Raw genomic sequence first — 25,165 nt, forward strand, 5'->3', positions numbered from 1 at the left:
GACGTTTACCAAGGTTCTTTCTGTCTTGGCGGCGTATCTCAGGTCTCTTCCCATCAGAATTCAATGCTACCTCGACGATCTGCTCCTACAAGCGTCCTCCCAGCAGCGAGCGGAACAGGATTTGGCCACTACCATACAGGTATTGAGGGACCACGGGTTCTCGGTGAATCTGGCAAAGTGTCATCTGATACCTTCCACAAGGTTAGTGCACCTAGGAGCCCTTATAGACACGCAAGCGGGGCAGGTTTTCCTGTCCCCGGACAGACAGGACAGTATAAGGGCACTAATTCTATCACTTCAGGGGTCCCAGACAGTTCGAGTAGACCAACTATCCCACCTGCTGGGGAAAATGATATCTTGTCTGAACATTGTTCCCTGGGCCAGGTTCCATGCAAGACCACTACAGTGGTTCTTGCTTCCCTTTCAGAAGGCAGGGACGAGCTCATCCAAGATCAGAGTTCAGGTTCCGTTACGGGTTCTGCGTTCCCTGACCTGGTGGACGTCAGAGGCCATCCAGAAGGGGTGTTACTTCAGGGAGCCTCACAGGGTGGTAGTAACATCAGATGCCAGTCTTTTGGGCTGGGGGGGTCATTGCGGAGCCCAGGTGGCCCAGGGCCGCTGGTCACGCCTCGAGATGTCTCACCAGATCAATTGGCTGGAACTCCGAGCTGCCCGTCCGTCTCTCCAGACCTTTCTACCGCAGGTGAGGGGGCAGCATGTGCTCCTTCTCACGGACAATACAACAACGAAAGCCCATATCAACAGGCAAGGGGGAACTCGTTCCCAGACTCTCATGCGAGAGGCGGAGGCCCTTTGCCTTTGGGCAGAGACTCACCTTTTGTCTCTGTCAGCGGACCACATCGCCGGGACGGACAATGTCGAGGCCGACTGGCTGAGCCGAGCTACTGTGGACCCCTCGGAATGGAGGCTCCATCCCGACCTCTTTGCGGAGATAGTCGACCGGTTCAGTCGCCCGGTAGTGGACCTCTTCGCCTCTCCAGCGAACTCACAACTTCCTCTTTTCTTCTCCCGCTTTCCAGCCCTGGGAGCGGCGGGGGTGGACGCTCTGCGGACCCCGTGGCCCAGGGGCCTCCTATATGCCTTTCCTCCCCTACCCTTGATCCCAGCCGTCATTCGGAAGTTGTTGTTGGAGGGGGCAGAGATGGTGTTAGTGGCCCCGCACTGGCCCAGGCGGCCTTGGTTCGCCGACCTCGTCGATCTGTCGGTCGCCAGGCCCTGGCGGATTCCCCCGGACAGAGTCATCCTCAGCCAAGGTCCGGTGCAGCACCCGGACCCACAGAGACTACAGTTAGCCGTGTGGAGGTTGAGCGGGGGCTCTTGAGGAGGGAGAACTTTCCGGCCAGGGTCATCAGGACGATGCAGGCGGCCAGGCGGCCCTCCACCACGCGCATTTACGAGGCCACATGGAACAGGTTTGCGGTGTGGTGTGCCTCTAGACATTTGAGTCCAACTTCAGCATCCGTGGTGGAGGTGATCGAGTTCCTTCAGGACGGGTTGGACATGGGACTTTCCACTAACACTCTACGGCGACAGGTGGCTGCGCTAGGCACTGTCTTGACACTTGGGAAGTGGGGTTCCCTCGCTAACCATCCAAGGGTGAAGTTTTTTCTGCGTGGGGCGGCTAATTTAAAACCACCGCCTATTCACCGTTTTCCCACTTGGGACCTCGCTAAGGTCCTTCAGGCGTTAACAAAGGCACCTTTCGAACCGTTGAGGGAGGCTAGTCTCCGTCTCCTATCGTGTAAAGTAGCTTTCCTTGTGGCCGTCACGTCTGCCCGACGGATCTCGGAGTTGGCGGCTTTATCGGTGCGGAAAGACCTGTGTATTTTTCACTCCAACAGGGTGGTTCTGCGGCTGGACCCTGCCTTTCTTCCTAAGGTCAACTCCTTGTTTCACCGAGCACAGGAGTTGGTCCTGCCAGACTTCTGTCCTCGGCCTAGGCACGCCTTGGAGCAGACCTGGCACACCTTGGATGTGAGGAGGGCCCTCCGTATTTACATTTTTAGGACCTCTTCTTTCCGAAAGACGGAGGCTCTTTTTGTATCTTTTCAGCCGTCGACTCTTGGCCACAGGGTGACCTCTTCCACGGTGTGGCGCTGGCTTAGGACGTGCATCTCATCAGCCTATGAGCTTCAGGCTCTCCCGGTGCCTCAGGGGATAACGGCCCACTCCACCCGCAGTGCTGCCACAACTGCGGCCTGGTCTACTCAGGCGTCAGTGGAGGACATATGTAGAGCGGCCACGTGGACTTCTCCCACTCCCTTCATCCGTCACTATAGACTTGACTCCTTCGCTTCGGCGGAAGCAGCTTTTGGGAGAAGAGTACTGCAGCGGGTTCATGAAGATCCGGGGTCGTCGGCCCAGGACAGCTCCCACCCTTAGGGCTGGCCAGTCTTTGGTATATCCCAGACTGGCACCTCCCATTTCTACACTATGGAGAAGGGACGTTGGTCTTACCGTGATACGTTCCTTCTCGTAGTGTGAAATGGGAGGTGCCAGCCCCACCCTGTCTGGCTGCCTGGCCCGGCTCCCCTGGTGGAGCATGTTGTTTCTATCTTTCAGACTGCGTACCATTCGCTTTGGCTTCGCTGGCAAAAACTGAAGAGACGTCACCAGGGAGGCGGATCTTCAGAAGTTTTCAGCTCAGGACATAGAGCTAGAGCAAGGAATACCCAGACTGGCACCTCCCATTTCACACTACGAGAAGGAACGTATCACGGTAAGACCAACGTCCCTTTCGTAGAGACGAAGGGTAGAGCATTCTGGACCAAATTTACCTTTCTTACATGCATGTGACAGATTACTGTGTAAATAGGCATCAGACTGTACATCTGAAGCATTGTAATTTGGTTCCTGACTCTCCTTTTCCTTAGACGTTTCTGTAGAAAAAATTACTGCAGTTGCCACTACAACTTCCTCTGGTTATACTTTCACAATAAGTCCCCTGAGGCAGCAGCCCCCATCTTTTTGGGACCAGAGACTGGTTTCGTGGTGAGAGGTTTTTCTGAGGAACACAGGGGATGTGGTTTCACATGCTTCCTCTACATCCCATGGATGGGGCTTTTCTTGGTTGCACGGTCCGGTTTCTGGCATGCCGTGGCCTGATGCCGATACGCAGACCAGGGGTTGGGGACCCCTGCCCTGAGGGAGGCCATGAGGTTAGTGGTAAAATAGTTGAGATATTATTTCAGAGCCAAAAGACAAAGGCAAAAACCCAGGTTTCTACATGTCCAGAAAATGCCCAGTTAAATAAATTGCAAAAGAACAGCACATTATTATTATTATTATTTATTAAATTTGTATACCGCCCTACTCCCGAAGGACTCAGGGTGGTGAACAGCCAAATAAAATACATATATTACAAATGTTAAAAAACTATTAAAATACAATTAAATAATTGGGCCGAAAAAAAAATAAATTTAAAACACCCCAAAAACAAAGACAAATTTAAAATTTAAAAATTTTAAAATTATAAAACAGTTTAAAAGAGAGGTTAGGCCAGGCCAACCTGCTGGAAGAGAAATGTTTTGATGGCACAGCGGAAAGCGCGCAAGTCCGGGATCCTCCGTATCTCCGGGGGGAGCTCGTTCCAGATGGCGGGTGTCCCCACAGAGAAGGCTCTCCCCCTGGGGGCCACCAGTCGACATTGTTTGGCCGACGGCACCCTGAGGAGCCCCTCTCTATGGGAGGGTACTGGTCGGTGAGAGGCCACTGGTGGCAGAAGGTGGTCTCGTAGATACCCCGGTCCTAAGCCATGGAGCGCTCTAAAGGTGGTAACCAAAACCTTGAAGCGCACCCAGAAGACAACCGGGAGCCAATGCAGCTCGCGCAGGAGGGGGGTCACATGGGAGCGCCCCGTCGCTCCCATAACCACCCGCATGGCTGCATTCTGGACCAGCTGGAGCCTCCGGGTGGTCCTCAAGGGGAGCCCCATGTAGAGAGCATTGCAGTAGTCCAGGCGGGAAGTGACGAAGGCATGAGTGACCGTATTTAACGAGTCACATTGAGAGATAGCATCTCTCTCTCTCACACACATGCTATTAATCTTGTGATTTTGTGCCTTGGGGCTTGCAACCGCAGGCATTTTTGCCGTATCCCATTACTGGTGCTTCAGAAATGGCAATGTGTTTAAAATAAAGTAGTCTTGTGTTGGAAGGATAGTTCTGGCTTCCCACTGAAAGGAATTTGAGCTTTGCCAGCTTCCCAGCTTCTGGGAACACAGACAGAGTGAGCTGGCATGATCAGGGTAAAATAGACTTGTCATCCTATCAATGTTGGGCATTTTGAAAATAACAGAAGCCTGTCACCATGGCAAACACAAAAACAGAGGGAAATGATTTTGATTTTGGTCAAAAGAGGAAACAGTGGCTCTCTGCAAACTCAAGGCACACAAATGTATAAGAAACATCTACATTCATGTTTTCCATTCAGTCAAATCTGAAAATAGAGCAGCCTGGGTCAATCTCCACTGCATTTTTAAAAACTTCAGAGGGCTTTGCAGGCAAATGGGTGAATCATATAAAAGTGCCCTGAGATACTGAGGCTATTTCATATGAGCCTGAATCATGTTAGCCCTGCTTTTAAAACTCCATATTTTTCAGGGAAGTATTTCAGATGTTGTTGAAGGGCAGTCAGGTAGATTTGGGAAAGCTTAACTTTATCATCTGTTCAGCATATAATATTTGGAACGTTGTAAATGTGTTTTGATATGGCTGGTGTGGGCCACTCACAAAAAAAATCCAGTTGACAGAAGGAAAGCTAGTGAAGCAAAGAACTCTCCCTGATTTTGGGGAAGAGGAACTCTAAATAGAATCTAAGTAGCTAAGAAAATTTCATAGTTGCTGAAAACAGGGTAGCATATTGTCCATTTGAATCAAGACACAGGGAGGATGACTATGAAGATTGCCTGTCCAATCGGAGTAACTTTGGTTAATGATTCTTGAACATTTCTTGGTTCATAATTGGCTTAGAGTCCTGAACCCCATCTCTCACTATTGAGTATAACAAGTCAGAAGCATTGTAAGCAGGGTGTGATCTGAGAATGCCTAGCCAAATACCGTAAGCAAATTCCAAACCAGAGAGGCAGAGAGGCAAATGCTGAGGTTTTGAGCCAGAAAAGGACCCATTGGCGGATAACTGTCGAGTACTGGACTGCTCTATACTATTAATCTGCGATATAATACTTCATAGCATGCAGTATTTATTCCCACCAAGAACAGCTTATGTGAGTGGGGGCTAACAGCCATCCTTCCTGCCATGATGGAGAAAAAATTAGAGTACAATATTGCTTTGGTTTTCACATCCCCTGTGGCTACCATGGCTGTGAAAAGGAGGTAGAAAAGGTGGAGTGACTAAACACAGTTTTTGTTTTTTATTTTAATTTAAAATGGTCTTTTGAAAATTGTCAGAAGAAAAAAATACAGGAAATTATCCCTTTGGGGTAGCTGGGAGGGGATCATATTAGGCAATTTATAACTGTCTTAGTTATTCCAAATTGTGTGCTGCTAGTTCATAGATATAAGTGAGTTGACTGAGGAAGAAGATGGTCTGGTATTTTGGATTAAGAACAGCAATAACATAATTAAAGTACATTTTTTATTTTGATTGTTTTATTCTTGGGTCAGTGTTTACCACCCAGAGTCTTTCTTCATTAGGGAAATTTACAAATATTGCAAATAGAGCCATATGTACTCAGCTTTGAGAGGGTGCTCAAACCTTTTGCACACTTAAAAACTGAGTAACCGAACTTGGGAAATATTAAAGAAGAAAGTATCTCTGAGAATATGCAGGAAGCATTTTGCAAGCCTTGGTGTGCTCTAAATCATTGTACACCCAAGTGAAAAAAATGTGCCTTGCTGGCTGAGATGAGAAAATGCTTCTTAGAAACAGAACAATCTGGATACACATGAATTAAAGAAATTATGTATATAGGTGCTTGGTTGACTGAATTATTGAAGAAATGTATGATAGATACAGGGAAATGAAAACATCTTAGTAAACCCTTTATAAACATTAAAGTCCAAATGGTAAATACAAGAAGAAACAGATTGCCACCAACCCAAATAAAATCATAGCTTCCTTTTAATATTTTTGCTTATTCTTTGTTAATGTACACAAATATAACTTACTTTTTCTTCATCTGCTGCTTTCCAGTTGTGCTGGACTGCAATTCCCAGTATTCCAAGCCAGTTGTATTCCATCATGAGGGCAACATATTGCCGATGGCAGGAATGTAGTAATGAGGTTTCCTAACACAAAGGCTTGGAAGATGGACAGTCCTGATGCAGAGCACACCTGTGCAAATACAAAATATTATCCTTAATAGATTTTCTCTCTAAAAAGAAATGTGGTATTAAAAATGATGGGAAATGGTAGAAAGATTATATAGGGAGAAGGAAGTTGCCTGGACATCCAAGTAAGGCAATTGCCCATATAATAGAACATCATCAGAATTGGAAGGGACCTTGGAGGTCTTCTTGTCCAACACACAGCTCTGGGAAGATACTCTATACCGTTTCAGACAAATGACTGCCCTCCTCTTAAAAAACCCCCAGTGATGAAGCACTCACAACTTCTGAAGCTGTTCTACTGGTTGATTGTTCTCAATGTCAGGAAATTTCTCCTTATTTCCAGGCTGCTTCTCTCCTTTATTAGCTTCCATCCATTCTTTCTTGTCTTGCCTTCTGGTGCTTTAAAGAACAGGTTGACCCCCTTGTCTTTCTAGCAGCCCCTCAAATATTGGAAGACTGCTATCATGTCATCCCTAGTCCTTCTTTTCACTAGACTAGACATACCCAATTCCTGCAACCGTTCTTCATATTATTTCTTCATACCCAGATAAAGCTGTGCCCTAAACCTTCCACAAAGACTATACAGATAGTCCTTGACTTACAACCACAATTGAGCCCAACATTTCTGTTGTTAAGTGAGATATTTGTTAAGTGAGTTTTGCCCTATTTTATGACATTTCTTGCCACAGTTGTTAAATGAATCACTGTAGTTGATAAGTTAGTACCATGGTTAAGTGAATCTGGCTTCCCCGTTGATTTTGCTTATCAAAAGGTTGCCAAAGGTGATCATGTGACCTTGGGACATTGCAACAGTCATAAGTATGAACCAGTTGCCAAGCATCTAAATTTTGATCACATGATCATGGGGCTGCTACAAAGGTCGTAAGTGTGAAAAATGTCATAAGTCACGTTTTTCAGTGCTGTTGTAAATTTGGACAGTTACTACCGTGTTACCCCGAAAATAAGACCCTGTCTTATATTTTTTTGAACCCTGAAATAAGCGCTTGGCCTTATTGCCATGTGTCAAAAGCCTGATTGGGCTTATTATCAAGGGGTGTCTTTTTGGGGGGGAAACAGGGTAAATGAACCATTGTAAGTTGAGGACTACCTGTAGTAACTTTTCCAATACTTGAACATTGTGCCAGGAGGAACTAACACACACCAGCCCCCAATGTTGTTTTACCTACCTCAAAAATATTTGGGTTTCAAGTAGCAGAATATTTGAGCTCCTTCCTAATATAAGGCAACCCTGCCCACCCACCTACCCCTGTTAAAATTGAGAGGATTCTTTTAGGGGGGAAAAAACGCTACTACAATACATAAGGCCCATACGAGTAACTTTTTGGATCCCACATTATTCATAACCTCCTAATGTGGATAAATGCTCTGATATCTGTGAAATCCCCATTTCTGTCATCTGTTTGGTATTGAAGACAAAGAGCTGATATTTCCCAGCAACAATAAACTTGTGGCAATTGGCCAATTTCCAACAAAGTGATGTGAGAGCTTCTAGGTGGAACTTAATAGCTTTCCTAGAGCCCTGGAAGTGAAGAACTTCAGTCAGGATGTAAGAGCTAGGGCACCGTGGATAAAGACTGTTGATGCCTTTGGAGGAAAGATTAGTGTGCAGTCTAGTGCCTCTCCATCTTTACTTTTGCAAATTGGAGATGAAGGATGAAGTAGTCTAACATATCTGAAGGGGGCCAAATTGGGAACGGTCAGTTCGTGGAATAAGATATTCCCTGACTCTATATTCTCTCTCTTTCTTTTCAGGCCTCCTCGTTTTTCTTTTCCAGTCAGTTCTGCTCCAAAATCAAGGTAAGCTTCTCTCGGGTCAAGAAATTGTTGGAAACGTTAGAATGCTCATTTAAATCCACTGTCATTAAACAAATTTGATTTCTCTTGAGTAGGTATATCAAAACGGGACTGCAAAAGTATTGATTACTAAATAACATCAGGGTGGAGAAGACTCTTAATTCTTTAGGTCCAAATATTGGTAGACCTACTCTTGAGTAGTGTAAACTATGCTGAAATTCCAAAAGCAAGAGCTATTCAGTCACATTCAGGGAAAAAAAATCATCTTATTCAGACCAAGAGATGCTGAAAGCAAAAAACAGTAAGAACATGTCTTATAAAAGCATGGTTTTTCAAATGAATTCATGTAATTATACACCGTTGGAATTTAGTTTTAGTTTTAGACATTTAAAATGGATATCTGTCATTCTTAAGTATCACAATGAGCCTAAGCATGACACATCTTCAAGAGAGAAAACCATGGACTTCTGCAGGCAGTTGGGATGGAACTGGTTATCTCCATTTAGAGCGACAGGAAAGGAGAAGATGGGGAACCAGGGTGGAAACTGACTAGTGATATGTCAGGTAAAGTTGATAACTCAGAACCAGAGATGAAGCCTTGTGCAGAAGCGGCAACACAAATAATAAATTCAGAGGTTATCAAGACTTCTTGGTTAAATTGTTTGTAAAAAGCTATATAGGACTATCAGTAAAAACAGATGGGACTGTAAATCTGTCTACTCTGCTTTTGCAATACATTCAAAATTGCAACTTCTTGGCTCAAAAGTTTTAATTCTGAAGCAAGAAATGTTGTCTTGCCAACATTTAGTTTGCTATTCACATAGTTAAAGAAATCCAGACATCCTGTTTATGCACAGGTAACTAATTGCAGTACCCCGCTGTATTCTATGTATATCCTACATCTTATAAATTAACAATACCTTGTGCAAGTAAGTTTGGAACATGCCTAAAATCACTTAAAGATGGGAAGGTAGCATAAATCAATATAAAATAATAAGAGCTAAATACAATTACAATGTTGTGTTTAAATCTTAACAGTTAATGCAGAAATTGCAACAAAATTGTTGATAGTGAGGGCAGATATATGCTAGGCTATTTGGAAATATACTTTTGAAACCAATTTGCTTTTAAGGGAAGACTTAGATAAACGGATCTCTTTACTCTAGAACTATGAACCATGTCCTTTCAAATGACTAAGGGATTTTTTTTACACACTATAAATTCTACTTCTGTTGCCCCAAAACACATTTTCGAGATCTGCCAGACATTTTAGGCATTTGTGAAGCATTGAATGCCAAGACAGTCCATTTATTTCACATGGCATAGGGCCTAGCTATCTTCGAGACCGCCTGCTGCTACCGACGACCTCCCATCGACCCGTGCGCTCCCACAGAGAGGGCCTCCTCAGGGTGCCATCAGCCAAACAATGTAGGCTGGTGGCCCCCAGGGGGAGGGCCTTCTCTGTGGGGGCTCCCACCCTCTGGAATCAGTTGCCCCCGGAGATAAGAAGAATCCATGACCTCAATGCCTTCCGTCGTTCCCTGAAAACCTATCTTTTTCAGCAAGCCGGGTTGGCTTAGAACAAATTTTTAAATTCTTTTAATTAGTTTGTGATTCTTAACCTCGGGCCAAAATTTATATATATTTTAAATGTTTTTAATATTTGTATTCTATGTTTTTTATCTTGGCTGTACACCGCCCTGAGTCCTCAGGGAGAAGGGCGGTATATAAATTGGAAATTAAAATTAAATTAAATTATATCACTCAAGAAAATTGGGGTTATCAGAAAATCCTAAACAACAGAAATAAATTTACAGAATTGTGGCTCCTGTCATAATGTCTTCTGTCCAAGACGACTGAGATGAAAGGCAACAGCATGTTCTCATGGGTTGAAATATAATTGAAATCTATTTATGCCAAATAATAATATAAGGTACTTGGAATGGAATAAACAGGATACTATCTACCTTGATGTGTGTGGGGGGGGAGGGGTTTGGATCCAGTTTGGAGGATGTACACTACAGCACAGCCAATAGCAAGGACTTCTTGCTAATGGTGCTCTTATCTCTGTATTTATTTATTTATTTATTTATTTATTTATTTATTTATTTATTTATTTATTTTGTATACCGCCCTTCTCCAACAGGACTCAGGGCGGTGAACAGCCACGGTAAAACATAACATATAAAATTTAAAAGCAGTTTAAAAGACATCAAATAATTTTGGCCATCAGTTTAAAACAAAACAATTTGTATATTTTAAACAAATTGCAACTATTAGAGCAAATATGATGTAGGCATTGATGACTATGACTCAGGATATCAGGTTTGGCTGGGCAGTGATGGGAAAACATTGCAGGCATGGGACATCTTACTATCTATAAGATTTCTTCAACTAACCAGGGAGGTTGGGTACGGTGAGTATGGAAAAAAATATCATTAGAGAGAGCAGCAGCAGCAAAAAATGAAAATAAATAAAATAAATAAAAAGGTTGACCTATTAGAATAAGGCAATGGTACCTTAGGTTTAATTTCTAAGATTCCTTTTGTCAGCTGAAAATAGCTGACAAACCTTAAAATGCAATACACAATTGTGCCCAAAATTTCCATTGCTATGTGAGGCAGTTGTTAAGTGAATTTTTCCCCATTTTATGACTTTTCTTGCCACATTTGTTAAGTGAATCACTGCAGTTGTTCAGTTAGTGACACGGTTGTTAAATGAATCTGGCTTCCCCATTGACTTGGCTAGTCAGAAGGTCACAAAAAGTAATCACATGACCCAGGGACACTACAACTGTCATAAATATGAACCAGTTGCCAAGCGTCTGAATTTTGATCATGTGTCCATGGGGATGCTGCAACAGTCATAAGTGTGAAAATCACACTGCAATGGTCATAAGTCACTTTTTTCAGTACCATTGTAACTTTGAACAAGGACTACCTGAAATCAGTCTTTTTATTTCGACGTTTGGAAAAGCACTGTATGACAAGAAAAACAGGATAATATTTCCCCATCCCAGCTATCCTACAGGCCACCATGGTTGCATCCTGAATTGATCAGCAGCTACGTACATGGAGTGATGGGAAAATTTTCATCCAAATTTCTTCTTGGTTTGACTCTGCAGACTACATGATTTCAGTATCAAGGCACACTTTTTCCCCCTTTACTTCTCCTCTCTACAGATTGGCCATTGGGAAAAAAAACTTTGAAAATAATCTGATTCCCCGTCACCAATGTTTTTCTGTTCTTCTTATAGTTGACAATAAATGTCGAAATATGGAATGTGGAGAGAATGCTTTGTGTATGAATGTCTCTGGGAATTTCAGCTGCTCTTGCAAAATAGGATATTGGAAAAAATCAAATCAAAAGAAAACTTTCCTGAATTCCAGTGAAAATGACTGCGAGCGTGAGTGCCTTTCTTTCTTTAAACATGGCAAATAAGCTTCCTTTATATGCTGACAGCACATAAACAAAAAGAGTTACTATATGTATTAAACCAATTAAGTCTCTGAAAGCCTGTTTGTTAATGTTTATTTCTGACTATTAGTGACTCCTTGAGGCCTTGCAATGGATATATCCATTTTAGGAAACAATTTGCCCACTGGGCTTTTGCTTTGCTGAGGTTTGCACTCCAAAGGGTAGATAAAGCTAGAAGAAAATCTAAATTTGATTTAATTGCAATTGATTAGAAGTAAATTAATTGGCGTATACTGATGTAATGTCCTATGTATCTACTGATTAATCTGTATTCCCTTTTAAAAATTACAATTGGATGGAATACAGTTCGGGAATCTGCCAGAAATATTAGTTATTACTAAAGAAAGAATCTAGTTTGGAGGAAGTGTGATATAGCATGGCCTAGAGCATGTATGTGTTCTAACGAATGCCTTTCTTCCCTCTGTATATTCTAAAAAGTTTGTGACATATACGAAACAGAAACCAGAAGCTGTAAGAAAGGATATAAGACGTGCAGTGGTGATCCTGACAGTTGTTGTGGTAATTGAACATCTTGCTTTCCATAAGGGAGTAGCTAAAGTTGGGGGGAGGGGAGCAATGGCAAACTGTTGCCAGCTCATGGGTTACAATCGGCAAATTGTTTATCACCCCGTCCACCTAGCTTGTAGTTTTTTGAGACTCTGAGCTTAAGATGTTCCCTGCACAGGGATTAGAATTAGAAATGGCATTGTTTTTCCTATTGTCTCTCATCAGCTTTCCGCGGGTTTTGATCAGGGGTGAAATGCTCCCAGTTCGGACCGGATCGCCTGATCCGGTAGTGATGGAAGCGGGTGGTTCGGAGAACCGGTAGCAAAAATCCCTGCCCCCCATGCCCAGCTGAGCCACGCGATCATCCGAGGCTTTTTTTTTTAACTTTTAAAAGCATTTTTTCTTCAGTCAAAAAATGCTTTTAAAAGTAAAAAAAAAAGCCTCTGATGATCGCGCGGCTCAGCCGAAGAGGTTGTAGAAAAAATGGTCTTAAAAGGATCTGATGATCCCAACTGAGTTGCCTGATCATCAAAGGCTTTTAAAAGCATTTTTTTTACAATCTCTTTGGCCGAAGAGGTTGTAAAAAAATGCTTTTAAAAGCCTCTGACAATCAGGCAACTCAGCTGGGATCCTCAGAGCCTTTTAAAAGCATTTTTTAAAGAAAAAATGTAGAAAAAAATGCTTTTAAAAGGAAAAAAAAGTTGGCCATGCCCATTCAGTCACATTATCCCCCCCCCCCACCAAGCCACGCCCACAGAACCGGTAATAACAAATTTTACATTTCACCACTGGTTTTGATAGGATAGGATGGAGGCAAAAACAGTTCTTTAGAATATGGAGATGGTACCTTAACCTTGGTCTCTAACACTCAACCTTAAAATAGGAACTGGCCAATGTTAGTTCTGCTTCTACATAATCCAAACATTTCACAATTTCATAACACTGTATAATAAAGATTTTGCTTCCTGAACACTTTTGGTGCATCTTATAGAATTTTGGCTGCTAATCATGAAAATAATCTGTAATTTGACGTATCGTGTACTGTTTTATAGAATTAATCCATTTTTATACAGTGGCAATGTACACCCTTCAGTACCTGTTTGCCATGTTACACGCATGAAAGAAACATACGAAAACATACGGATTTGTTGCTGAAGCACATCCAGTATACTGTATAATTGGAATAGCTGTGGGGATGTAAAAGTAGTGGCTCTGCTGCTTGGAATGCACCCCTGATATACCAAATACAGGTAATCCTCCAGTTATGACAATTCACTTAGCGACTGTTTGAAGTTGCAACATAGCCTATCCCAAGTACTTACAACACAGTCCCGAGGTTACGAATGTTGCAGCACCATGGCAGTTGTTCACTCTTACAAACAACAGCAGGTGCACTGCAACATTCACCATGCCTACCGGGTTGCAAAGATCTAGCGAGCTGTCTCCTCTCTGTCGTGGTTTCTTTCCCTGCTTTGTTCAGTGGTGGGTTTCAAATTTTTTTACTACCGGTTCTGTGGGTGTGGCTCGGTGGGCGTGGCATGGCTTGGTGGGCATGGCAGGGGAAGGATACTGTAAAATCTCCATTCCCTCCCCACTCCAGGGGAAGGTTACTGCAAAATCCCCATTTCCTCCCAATCAGTTGGGACTCAGGAGGCAGAGAATAGATGGGGGCGGGGCCAGTCAGAATTTTTACTACCGGTTCTCAGAACTACTCAAAATTTCCGCTACCGGTTCTCCATAACTGGTCAGAACCTGCTGAAACCCACCTCTGGCTTTGTTGCTTCAAGTCTTCGGTACATTCGCAGAGAACAGAGGCCTAAAGTACCGAGAGATCATACAACATCATTAGTGTGAGATCTTGTGCTACTGATCTCATATGGTCTTGCACTGCTTTAGGACTCTGTTCTCTGTGAATTGATCTGCAGCAAAAGATCTGCAGCAAAAGGCTTTGAAACTGAGGGAAGGCTTTGGTGCTTCAGGCCTTCTGTCTGTTTGCTGTTTCCTTGTCAAAGCCTGCAAGGAGATTGCGTCCCTGTAGGCTCCAATTGTCTTTGCAAAAAGCCTTTGCCAGCAAGAATGGAGCCTGGGAGGGGCTGGTTTATTCTTGCTGGCAAAGGCTTTTTGCAAAAGCTTGCCAAAGTGTTTGCAAGCCAATGGGACACTTTGAGGCAGCACGATTTTGCTGCCCCAAAGCCTCCCGTCGACGTGCAAATGTTTTGCGCACTGAGACTGGAAGCTTCTGGGGGCCAAGATCCTGTGCAGCAGAGAGGCTGGAGAGGAGACAGCTCACTAGGTATTCTCAAGATAAGTGACCCAGCATGGCAGGATGGGAAGGGAAGCAATTTTGGGGAGCATGAGGTATCTCAGTGAGTTGGGAGAGGCCTTGAGTGGTCGTAGTTAGATGGCCTGTTCCATCACTAGGCCCCCTACTGCCTTCCCCATCCTGAGATACCTCATGTGTACTTAACAACCTGCTAATTTGATTAGCGAATGCATGGGCAAAAGCAGGGAGTTTTCACTTTCATTTTACATGATTCACTCCAATGAATCCTCGGATTACGAATGTAATTGGCAGGCTCCATTACGTTCGTAACTCAAGGACTACCTGTGCTGTTGTTACATATCCATATGGAACATAATGCAAGAAAGTTGCATTATATTAGAAAGAAATGGCCACTTTGAAAGAATTTGGTTCTAGGACAGAAAAATGTGGGAAATGAACCACTTGGTGAAAGTTTTTGTTATTTGAGACAGATATTTCCAAGAATAATTGATGCTAAGATTAAAGAAGGCATTCTTTTTAGTCCACAGTTCAGACACATCATCAATGACAGGTGATTTGAAGATCTGTTAGTGGAGCCATAGAAAATTGCCTGGAAGGCCTTCAAGGATGTTGTTGAGAATTTTCTTGGCAACTATAGAGCACTAAATTAAATCCAGCTCATTGCCAAACTTCTTCCAGCATACAAGACCATGAAGATTCATTTTTTGCATTCACACTTGGACTTCTTTTCCAAAAGTCTAGGTGACATCAGGGTGAATGATTACAATGGAAAATACATTATTACAATGGAAAAACAGTATTTAGGGCAACTGGAATTGATCAGTGCTGGCTGACTATTGTTGGAAACTATAGCGAGATACATTGGACACTGAGTACAAGTGAAGTTGAGCTCATGCAGCATGTCAGAAACATTATACGATTAAACACATTATAGTCATTAAAAGATAATTTCATATTTCTCAAGATTCCTAGGGTATGTGATATCATTCTGAAATTATATTTGTGTCCAATTTGAAGTGATCTGTATGTGTTACCTATTATAATCACCAAAAGGTTTTCAGGAAGCAAACCCTTTAGAAAAAATATATTGCCTGGGCAACAGGCAAACGGCTCATAATGCAAGAACAACTTTCATATGGCAAAGATCAAACTCTTTTATTTCCAATTTGGAAAAGATGTAATATAAAAACAAAAATGAGATTTCCCCACCCCCCCATTCCGGCAATGTAGATGCACCCTGTATTAATGGGAAGGTCTCCGTCAAATTTTTTCTCAGTCTGATTCTACAAATAGATTAGATTCCCTTCCTTTCCTGGCTCTTGAGATAGGTCTCTATTTATTTAAACCCAGTAAAGAAATATATTTCTGATGTCAAATTATTTCTTTTCCTGAATGGTCTTCTTCTAGTTGATTCCTGTCAACATGAAAAGTGTGGAAAATATGCTTTGTGTATAAAAGACTGTGGGGACGTCCTTTGCGAATGCAAACCAGGATTTCACTTACCTAATGGAGGAAGGGAGTTCAAAAGTATAAATGAAAATAATTGTGAAGGTAAGTGCTTTCTGGAGCTCTTGTTTATGCATGGCACACGTGCTTATTCCAGGCAATGCACTGATAGCACATGAGCAGAAAGTTAATGCAGAGGCAGAAGTCTGTAATGTTACACTGTTATGGAACTGGAAATGGCTATGGCACTCTCAATAAATTTGTCCTTTCACCCAAGACTGAAAGGAAAGAGTTTCTTGCATCTATAGCTAAAGATAATTCAGTTCACTTGCTGTCCTGCCATCTGTATTTTTTCAACACTTTTTTTTTTTTGCATTGCTTTAAACATTTGGGGTTAGCATGTTTTTGTACCCATGTAACCAAACTTGTCAATGTCTGTTTCTGACCATCAGTGACTGCTTGTGATCTGGTAATGGGCCCAACCAATTGTCCACTAAGCTTTTAGTCTGCTGTGGATTGCACTCCCAAAAGTACACAAAGACAAAATCTAAATCTGATTTAATTGATCTTCAACTAATTAAAATAAGTGTTACAAATTAACACAATACCTTACAAATTAACACAATACTTTGCATGCAATGTGTTTCCCCGAAAATAAGACCCAACCATAAAATAAGCCCTAGCATAATTTTTAACCTGTGCCTAATATAAGCCTTACTCCTCAAATAAGCTCCAATTAAGATCGTCAGCCGTGAGGGTGGGCATGGCCAGCATGGGGGCTTAATTTAATGCTTTTAATTTACAAATGGAAAACCTGGTTCCTCCTCCTCCTCCTCCTCCTCCTCCTCCTCCTCCTCCTCCTCCTCCTCCTCCTCCTCCTCCTCCTCCTCCTCCTCCTCCTCCTCCTCCTCCTCCTCCTCCTCCTCTTCTTCTTCTTCTTCTTCTTCTTCTTCTTCTTCTTCTTCTTCTTCTTCTTCTTCTTCTTCTTCTTCTTCTTCTTCTTCTTCTTTTTTCTTGGCCTCCCTTTTTTCCTTCTTATTTTCCTTGTCATCTTTCCTCTCCTCCTTCCTCTCTTTCTCCTACCTCTTCTTCTTGGCATCTCTGTTGGCAATCTTGTTGTGCAGCATTACCACTGAATGGATCACACGAGGCTGGGGGCGGGGTGGGGATGGCACCACATTGTGACCCCTGCACACTCTGCCTCTGCAGTCCAATGTCACCCTCCAGTGCCCCTGTAGCTTTGGCCATCCATGCTTGTTCGCTTTACTCCTGCAGCAGGAAAGAGACAAGAAACCCACTCGAGGCTCCAAGGCTCTGTCCATTGCTGTGTCAATACGCCAACTTGAAGAGAGCGGATTGATTTGTCTGCAGACAGTTTCAGGAGGGTGTGCTGAATGCACTCAGGGCAGTGAATTGCTGCAGTGTTACCACCAAACAGATCAGGTGAGACATGGGGTGGGGCAGGGATGGCACCACACCGTGGCCCTGCGTGCTTGGCCCCCACATCAGCACTGGAGGACAATGTTGGACGGTGGGGACTGAGCACACAGGGGCCATGGTGTGGTGCCACCCCCACCCTGCCTCATGCTTTGTCTGATCCATTCGGTGGTAGCGCTGCAGCAATTTATCGCCCTGAGTGGATTCAGCACACCTTCCTGAAACTATCTGCAAAAAAATCAATCCGCTCTCTTCAAATTGCCATTTTGACGCAGCAATAGACAGAGCCTTGGAGCCTCGAGTGAGTTTCTTGCCTCTTTCCTGCTGCAGGAGCAAAGCGAACAAGTGTGAATGTGCAAAGCTACAGGGGCACTGGAGGATGACATTGGACTGCAGAGGCAGAGTGCGCAGGGGCTGCGATGTAGCACCATCCCCACCCTGCCCCCTGCCTCGCCTGATCCATTCACTGGTAGCCCTGCACAACAAGATTGCCAACAGAGATGCCGAGAAGGAAGGGAAGAAGAAGAAGAGGAAATATGACAAGAAAAAGGAGAAGGAAAAAATGAGGCAAAGAAAGAAGAAAAGTAGTATTAGTAACCAGGTTTTCCATTTGTAAATTAAAAGCATTAAATTAAGCCCCCCCCCCCCGCTTGCTTGAAGCCCCACATTCTGAGCACACCCACCCCCTCCACCAGGGCTGACAGGATGAGGTGGCTGTTGTACAGCAGCAGCAGTGACAGGAAGAATACCAGCCCCTGCCACAGCAACTGGCGGAGAAATGGGAGCAGTGGCAGGAGGTGCCCCACTGGATGCCGCCATCAGCATCAGGGCTCTGCAGGCACCACCACCCCAAGTATCCTTGGCCACCTGGGGCTCATGCAGAAGGGCTACGACTAAAGGAAGAATGAAAAGGATCCCACGGGAGGCAGCTGTCTCCTTCCTGGTGGGGGAGGCCATGCAAGGCTGGGTGGCGCTCCACAGGGCAAGCTGCCTGTATGCCCCACTCTACACTCCACCCCAGAAGCAGGATCAAAACTTTGGGTTCTCTCTGGAAGGGTGAAGTGACCCAGCGGGCAGAAGCATGTGAATTTTTGCCTGCCTCTTTCTGCCTTTCTGTTTCTTTTTCCTGGACAGACCTTTTCCCACACCCATCCAATTTTTCTTTCCCTTTGTCTTACTTTTTCACATAGGAGGGGGCGAGCACAGGGGAGGGGCGTAGTATGGTGCCAATCTCTGCCCTGCCTCGCCTCGCCTCATCTCACCTCGTGGCGTTGGCACTGGCCTGCTGGGCGTGAAAAAATAAGACATCACCCGAAAATAAGCCCTAATGGGTCTTTTGTAACAAAAATTAATATAAGACCCAGTCTTATTTTCAGGGAAACAGAGGTACTGACTCATTTCCTCTTTTAGTTTTGTTAAAAATTATAATTTGATGGCAGTTTATAAAACAGCCAAAAAAAAATTGTGAGCTGTGTCACCCCTTAGGGCCTACGGTTTATGTGCCCTTATTTTGGAGGTACTCTCCAAACTCAGCTATCTTTTCCTAGCATTTCCCACTGACTTCCTATATGTAGAAGTGTGGATGTCTTGACCTCCAAGAGTTACTTCTTGGAATCGACCAAACAGAGCCAAGCGATCCATGAAAATGGACCATTCTAGGAATATATTAAGAAAGGAACTCTTTAATACGTTAAATGTAATTGGAGTAAACACAGTGCCAATATTGAGCTACTATGCTACTTTTTTATTTTAATGCTACTAAACTGCACATTTGGAGAAAACGTCAGAATATTATTTTTATGATTGACTCCCAGCAGTTGAATATGTTTTTTTTTTCCCTGCAGCTGAACATGTTGTATATTTTAAACTTAAAACGAATATTTGCTTGTTCCTTTGCCTTTCCATTTGGGGAGGGAATAGTTTTAAGTTTGTTGAGAATACTCTAAATTAGGCTTACATATTTTTTTCTTCTCTTTTGTGAGGGCGTGGTTTTAAATTCAGGAACTTTTTCTTTTTAGGAAAAGAATGTGTATCTTGCTATCACAGATAGGATCATTATCTGTTTCACTCTGCTAGAACATTATTCCTGCAAAATGAAAAAGAGAACTCAATTTCTCCAAAGGGACCTGTTCTCCTTTCACTTTTCTGCTGTCTTAGTATCCATGGCATCTTTGACTCTAATTAAATAATTGGGACTGAGGATTTACTAAGAATCTCACTGGTTATTCATGGCAAAATGACCAGAATGTCATTCCAATGCTTAGCATTTGCAGTCATCTGTTTTGTTTGGGCTTGCAGTGAATGGCATAAAAAGTAGTAGTTATTGTACAGGAAAGGGAAATATAGTCACGGGCTCATTGGGCATTATCTCCATCCTTTTACTTTCATTTTATATACCATGCCTGATGATGAGGGAATGGTTTCAGCTTTGCCTATTCTTCATTTCCTTCTTATCTGTTGCTGCCATGACTGGAAATGAGCTTCTGTTTACTTGGAAAATTGGACTTGCTCGTTTATTTGGGCAATCTCTATTTCACTCTTTTAAACAGGAGATTTCTCAGTTACTTAAAATAGTGACATTCAAAATAAATTTATTTGACAACCTTCAGATCTAGTCCTCTTTGTCATCTAATTGCAAAACAAAAAACAAAGTGGTCAGTTCCCTTCACCAGTGCCTGAGTGTAAGGACAAACTGGATACAAATGAACAAGCTGAAAATAAGCTCAGACAAGACAGAAGTGCTATCGTTTGATAGGAAACCAGACTTTGGGGTTAGTGTTCATGTATACTAGACAAATCTGTATTTGTCTAGAATACATGAACATTCTTTAAGCCCTCTAAAGAGAAATCCCCTTTTCAGAGCCCATCGGTTAATCAAGGGAGAAGAGGGTATTGGGTTTCTCCCACCCTACTCTGAAGCTTGGGAATGTACTCACTTAAGAGTACTTTTCAAGAGTTGAAAATTGTCTTCTTCAACCAGGCCTCTTGGGTTGTAATAAAAAACAAAAACTTTAGATTGTCCCATGGATAAAACGGTAGGCTTTAAATCAAATGAATAAAGTAGGAGGCTATTTTCTCTGTTCATAATATGGTACCCCAGCCACAATGCCCATGCAGTTCACCACTTCAGAGTTTTTGTCCCAAGCACATACGTTACAGCATGTTGCTTTGCAGAGTTTGCATGGGAAATGGCTTGGCCTTTTGCAGTTATAAACAGTTTCTTCTTTGCTACAACACAGCTTTTCCAATCTGGGCCTTCTCCAGTTTATGTGGACTCAGCTCCTATAATTCTAAGTGGCCATGCTGATGGGGAATTCCGAGAGCCGAAGTCCATTCTCCTCTGGGGAATACCTGGTTTGGAAGATGCTGGCATAATCGGTTGTGGCGTTCTGCCATGTTTCATTTAGCCCTACTTTCTTCTTGCAGACATTGATGAGTGCAAGAGGAATGTTTCCATCTGTGGTCCCAAAGGGAGCTGCATTAACACTCAAGGGGATTACCACTGTAAATGCAAGCAAGGATATGGGAAGAGCTTTAAAGATGATAGAAAGCTATGCAGAGGTACTGTCATGTGTAAATGCCTCATTCTTAAATGAAGGAAATATATATTCAGGAATGTCAAGAGTTAACTCATTCTCCTCTTTCTAATGTATTCCTATATAACCACTCCTCACTTCTAACCCCGCCTCCTTGGTATAAAAGATGATGCACACTCATTCCTCTTGCTTCTTTCTACAATCACTCTGTGAATAAAGAATGCCTTTTGTAAATAAACTATTTTCTGTTTGAATACAAGAAGTCTGAACTAATTATTGAGTCTGATCCTCGAATTACGGTAACAATCTGGTAGCAGAGGATGGTTGGACTGACTCAATAAGAAACAGAAATGCCAGAGAAAGAAAACTCCAGAAACAAAAGAAAAAGACCCAATACCAGGGCACACCCCAAAGGCAGCCGATCAAACTACAAAGAAAAAGCAAACTGCACGATCTAAAAACGAAGACACAGAAACAGACACACAAGCGTCCCAGCCTCAAATAAGATCCACTCCGATTCGACCAACAAGAACTTTAACGCCTGAACCCAGGGGGTCTTGCAAGTACTCGCCCACACCGCAGACATTTCCGGGAGCCAGAAACCTCAGTGGAGATGACCACGACAAAAAGAAACAAACCCCGATCCACACCTGGACACCAAAAGTCGAACCAGAGAGCGATTCTTCGGAGGAGGAGTTCTGCGAGGGAGCCGCAGCGCCGAGACCCTTCCCCGACAGCTTCAGAAACGAAATGATCAACGCCCATGCGCAAATACGTCCAGACAAACTTAGAGACAATAAAAGACAGAGAGAACCATTCAGACTAGTCGCGAGTATCCCTACACCATTCTGCAATTATCAGCATATACAGGACCATGGACAGCCACCAGCTGTAAGTAATGCAACAAATAACATTGAAAATTTGCCTAGTGATTTTCCAAAATTGAGAATAGACGGTGTTAACTTACAGGAATGGAGTCAGCAACTCCAGGTTGTTTTCTTAAAAGAAAATTTATTGTTTTTCATAACTAACCCTCCTAAAAAGCCATGGACACTAAAATTGGACTGCCTACATCACAGAGCATTTTATTTACTAATCTCTAGTATATCACCTGCTATTTATCATAGTATTAAGCATAACTTAACTGTTTCAGAAATAATTCATTATATGTTTAAACTGTTTCATAGTGAAAGTGTGACAACCACAACTAGAATGTCTAAAAACTTTTTCTCAGCCAGGATAAAACCTGGGACTACCATAAGTGAACATCTACTATTACTAAATACAACCAGAGCAGAACTACATTTAAGGGGAGAAATAATATCAGACCAGACAATGAAAAGCGTTATTATTAATTCATTAGACTCATCATGGGACAACTTCATCAACTACATCTAGATACAATTAACTTAGGCTATCTATCTATAGAGAGTTTATCAAACAGATTAATTGCTGAAGACAATTTAAGAAAAAGTCACTACAATGTACATAAAGAGCATAGACAGATCAAAAGGGTGGTATTCCAAGACAGGCATCAGGACACAATAGAGTGTTATAACTGTGGATCAAAAGAACATTATAGGAGAGACTGTCCAAAACCTCCTAGAGAGAGACAAAGATATGACACAAGAAACAGATATCATGATAGACAATCATCCATTGATAGATATAGACACAGAAGTTCACCAAACTTTAGAGAACATAAAGGGGGCAGAGACAGCTCAAGGGACAGGGAGTCCAGATCATTGTACGGAATAGATAAACACACAAAAATCAAAAATCAAGACTCAAAAGACAGTGCTTGGCTCATTGATTCCGGGGCAACAAATCATACAACACATGATAAGAAAATATTATCTTCCTTCATCGAAGATAAGTTTTTAATTAAAGTAGCAAATCAAGAGGAAGTCCAAGTTGTTGGGAGAGGAAATGTAGAATTACCAGGCCTAGGGAAAATAGAGGGGGTACTATTAATACCCAAGATACCTCATAACATTCTCAGTGCTATAAAGTTAAGCAGGGACTCTAACATAAATATAATATTCTCAAAGGGAAAAGTAACACTAGAGAAAAACAAAAGAAACATAGATAATATAATTATCAAAGGAGATCTACCATATTTAATTACAGAAGAAAAATGGTTACACAACATAAATACAAACATAGAATCTAACACTAACACAGAGACAGAAAATGATATAGATAGTGACAATGAAGAACATGAAACAGAACATGATGATGAAACTACAACTGGGAACAATACGCACACAAACAGAAAACCCATAATTGGAAAACCAATTCATGATGAATGTGCACACATATTACATAGAAAATTAGGACACGCCAGTTTTCCTGTAATACAAAAAATGAGTGAACATGCTGAAGGTGTTAAAATAAAAGACTGTAAAAATTACCTGGAATGTTCAGTATGTAAATCTTCAAAACTGAAAACTAAGCCTAGACCCAAAAAGGCAACAAGATCATCAAATCATATTTTTAATCTAGTGCATATGGATCTAGTTGGTCCATTAACCCCATCAATTACATACAAAAAGCGGTATTTTCTCACTATTGTAGACGACTTCAGTCGTTATGGCTTTGTCTACACCTTAAGACATAAGGATGAAGCATTCCAAAAGTTTAAAGAGTTTTATAAACGTGTAGAGACACAACACCATATACAAATCAAAAAAATCATGACAGACAGAGGGTCTGAATTCATGTCAAGAGAATTCTCTCATTGGCTAAAATCAAAGGGAATGTTACATTTCACCTCTAGCCCTTTCTCTGCTTTTCAAAATGGAGTGGTAGAACGACGAAACTCGACACTACAAACCATGATTAGATGTACATTAGAGGATGCAGAATTAGGCAAACATTTCTGGTCAGAGGCCCTGTTATATTCCAACTATACACTCAACCGACTTTGGTCTAGCATCATAAACAAAACGCCATATGAATTGATGTATAATAAAAAACCTCAGATAGCACACATGCATGTATTTGGAGTTACAGCAGATGTACATATACCGAAACAATTGAGGCATAAGGGGGACAAAGTGTCCAGAAGGCTTAGATTCATGGGTTATGAAACAGGTACAAAAGGATATCGATTTATTGACAGTAACAACAAATTCATAATCTCTAGGACCGCTGTATTTCACGAACAGACCAATTGGTCCAAAATACATCTCAATGAAATACTTCCAATAACAGGGCCCAATACTAAAACACAAAGTAAAACAAAACAAGAAAATCAAACTTGTAACACACAAAAGGACAATACCAAAATGTGGGTAGGAAATTGTCCCAAAATCAAAATAGACTCATTAACACAAAAGGGGGCAAGATACTTACATGATAATAATAATAGGCCAGAAAGAACAATTAAATGTAACAGAAATCAAGTACCTGAACGATTTAAAGACTATATAATGCACATACATAATGAAACATCAACACCTAACACTTATGAAGATGTATTAAAACTCCCTTTAGAAAGAAACAAATGGGAATTAGCCATGGCCAAAGAAATGGACAGCTTACGAGAACTTAACATATTCACTCCAGCACCAGTCCCAAAGGATAAAACAGTTATAGGCACTAGGTGGATATTTAAGATTAAAAATTTAGAAGAAAGTAACACACTATATAAAGCACGATTAGTAGCACAGGGCTTTGCTCAGAAATACCCTGAGGATTATACCGACACATATTCTCCCACGGTGAGAACAGAAAGTGTTAAAACAGCTTTAGTGATAGCCTCAGCTCTTAATCTTGAAGTCTTTCAATATGATATACAAACTGCATATCTACATGCCAAACTTGATAAAGAAATTTATGTAAGAGCTCCACACAGCAAAAACACAAATAGAAATGACACATGGTTGCTGAACAAAAGTTTGTATGGGTTAAAACAATCCGGCAAACGTTGGTATGAATGCTTAGTCAATGTACTCAAGATCATGAACTTCAATGCCACAACAGCAGATAATTGTTTTTTCATTAGGAGAGAAGGTGAATCGTTAGAATTTGTATTAATTTATGTGGATGACATTTTGTATATTGGCAAACATAAAGACAAGAGAGATACTTTTGTAACAAAACTAGGAGAACATTTCTCATTAAAATCATTAGGGAAAGTGAATAAGTACCTTGGGGTACAAATTAACAAGACCAAAAGAGGATTTAGCTTATCACAAAAGGATAAAATAATTGAGCTCTTGAACAAATGTAATATGAATAATGCAAAACCTTGTGACACCCCAATGCAGACTGATTTCATAAGAAACATGAATGAATCATCTCCTGAATTCAAAGACAATACGCTTTATAGATCAATTATTGGTTCC

The 25,165-nt window shown here is 42.0% G+C and overlaps 1 protein-coding gene across 1 annotated transcript in view; it reads left to right on the forward strand.

The window, feature by feature from the left end:
* ADGRE5 (adhesion G protein-coupled receptor E5) overlaps positions 1 to 25,165 on the forward strand; it is a 72,445-nt gene that overhangs the window by 17,663 nt on the left and 29,617 nt on the right. The window contains exons 2-6 of the mRNA XM_070934402.1: positions 8,085 to 8,129; positions 11,383 to 11,532; positions 12,042 to 12,122; positions 15,802 to 15,945; positions 20,704 to 20,838. Coding sequence (XP_070790503.1) covers positions 8,085 to 8,129; positions 11,383 to 11,532; positions 12,042 to 12,122; positions 15,802 to 15,945; positions 20,704 to 20,838 — 555 coding nt within the window. The remainder of the gene's footprint in view (positions 1 to 8,084; positions 8,130 to 11,382; positions 11,533 to 12,041; positions 12,123 to 15,801; positions 15,946 to 20,703; positions 20,839 to 25,165) is intronic.

Source organism: Pituophis catenifer, unplaced genomic scaffold (genome assembly GCF_029215685.1).
Source record: "Pituophis catenifer annectens isolate HBS135680 unplaced genomic scaffold, rPitCat1.0.hap2 SCAF_2, whole genome shotgun sequence".
Classification (NCBI taxonomy): domain Eukaryota; kingdom Metazoa; phylum Chordata; class Lepidosauria; order Squamata; family Colubridae; genus Pituophis; species Pituophis catenifer.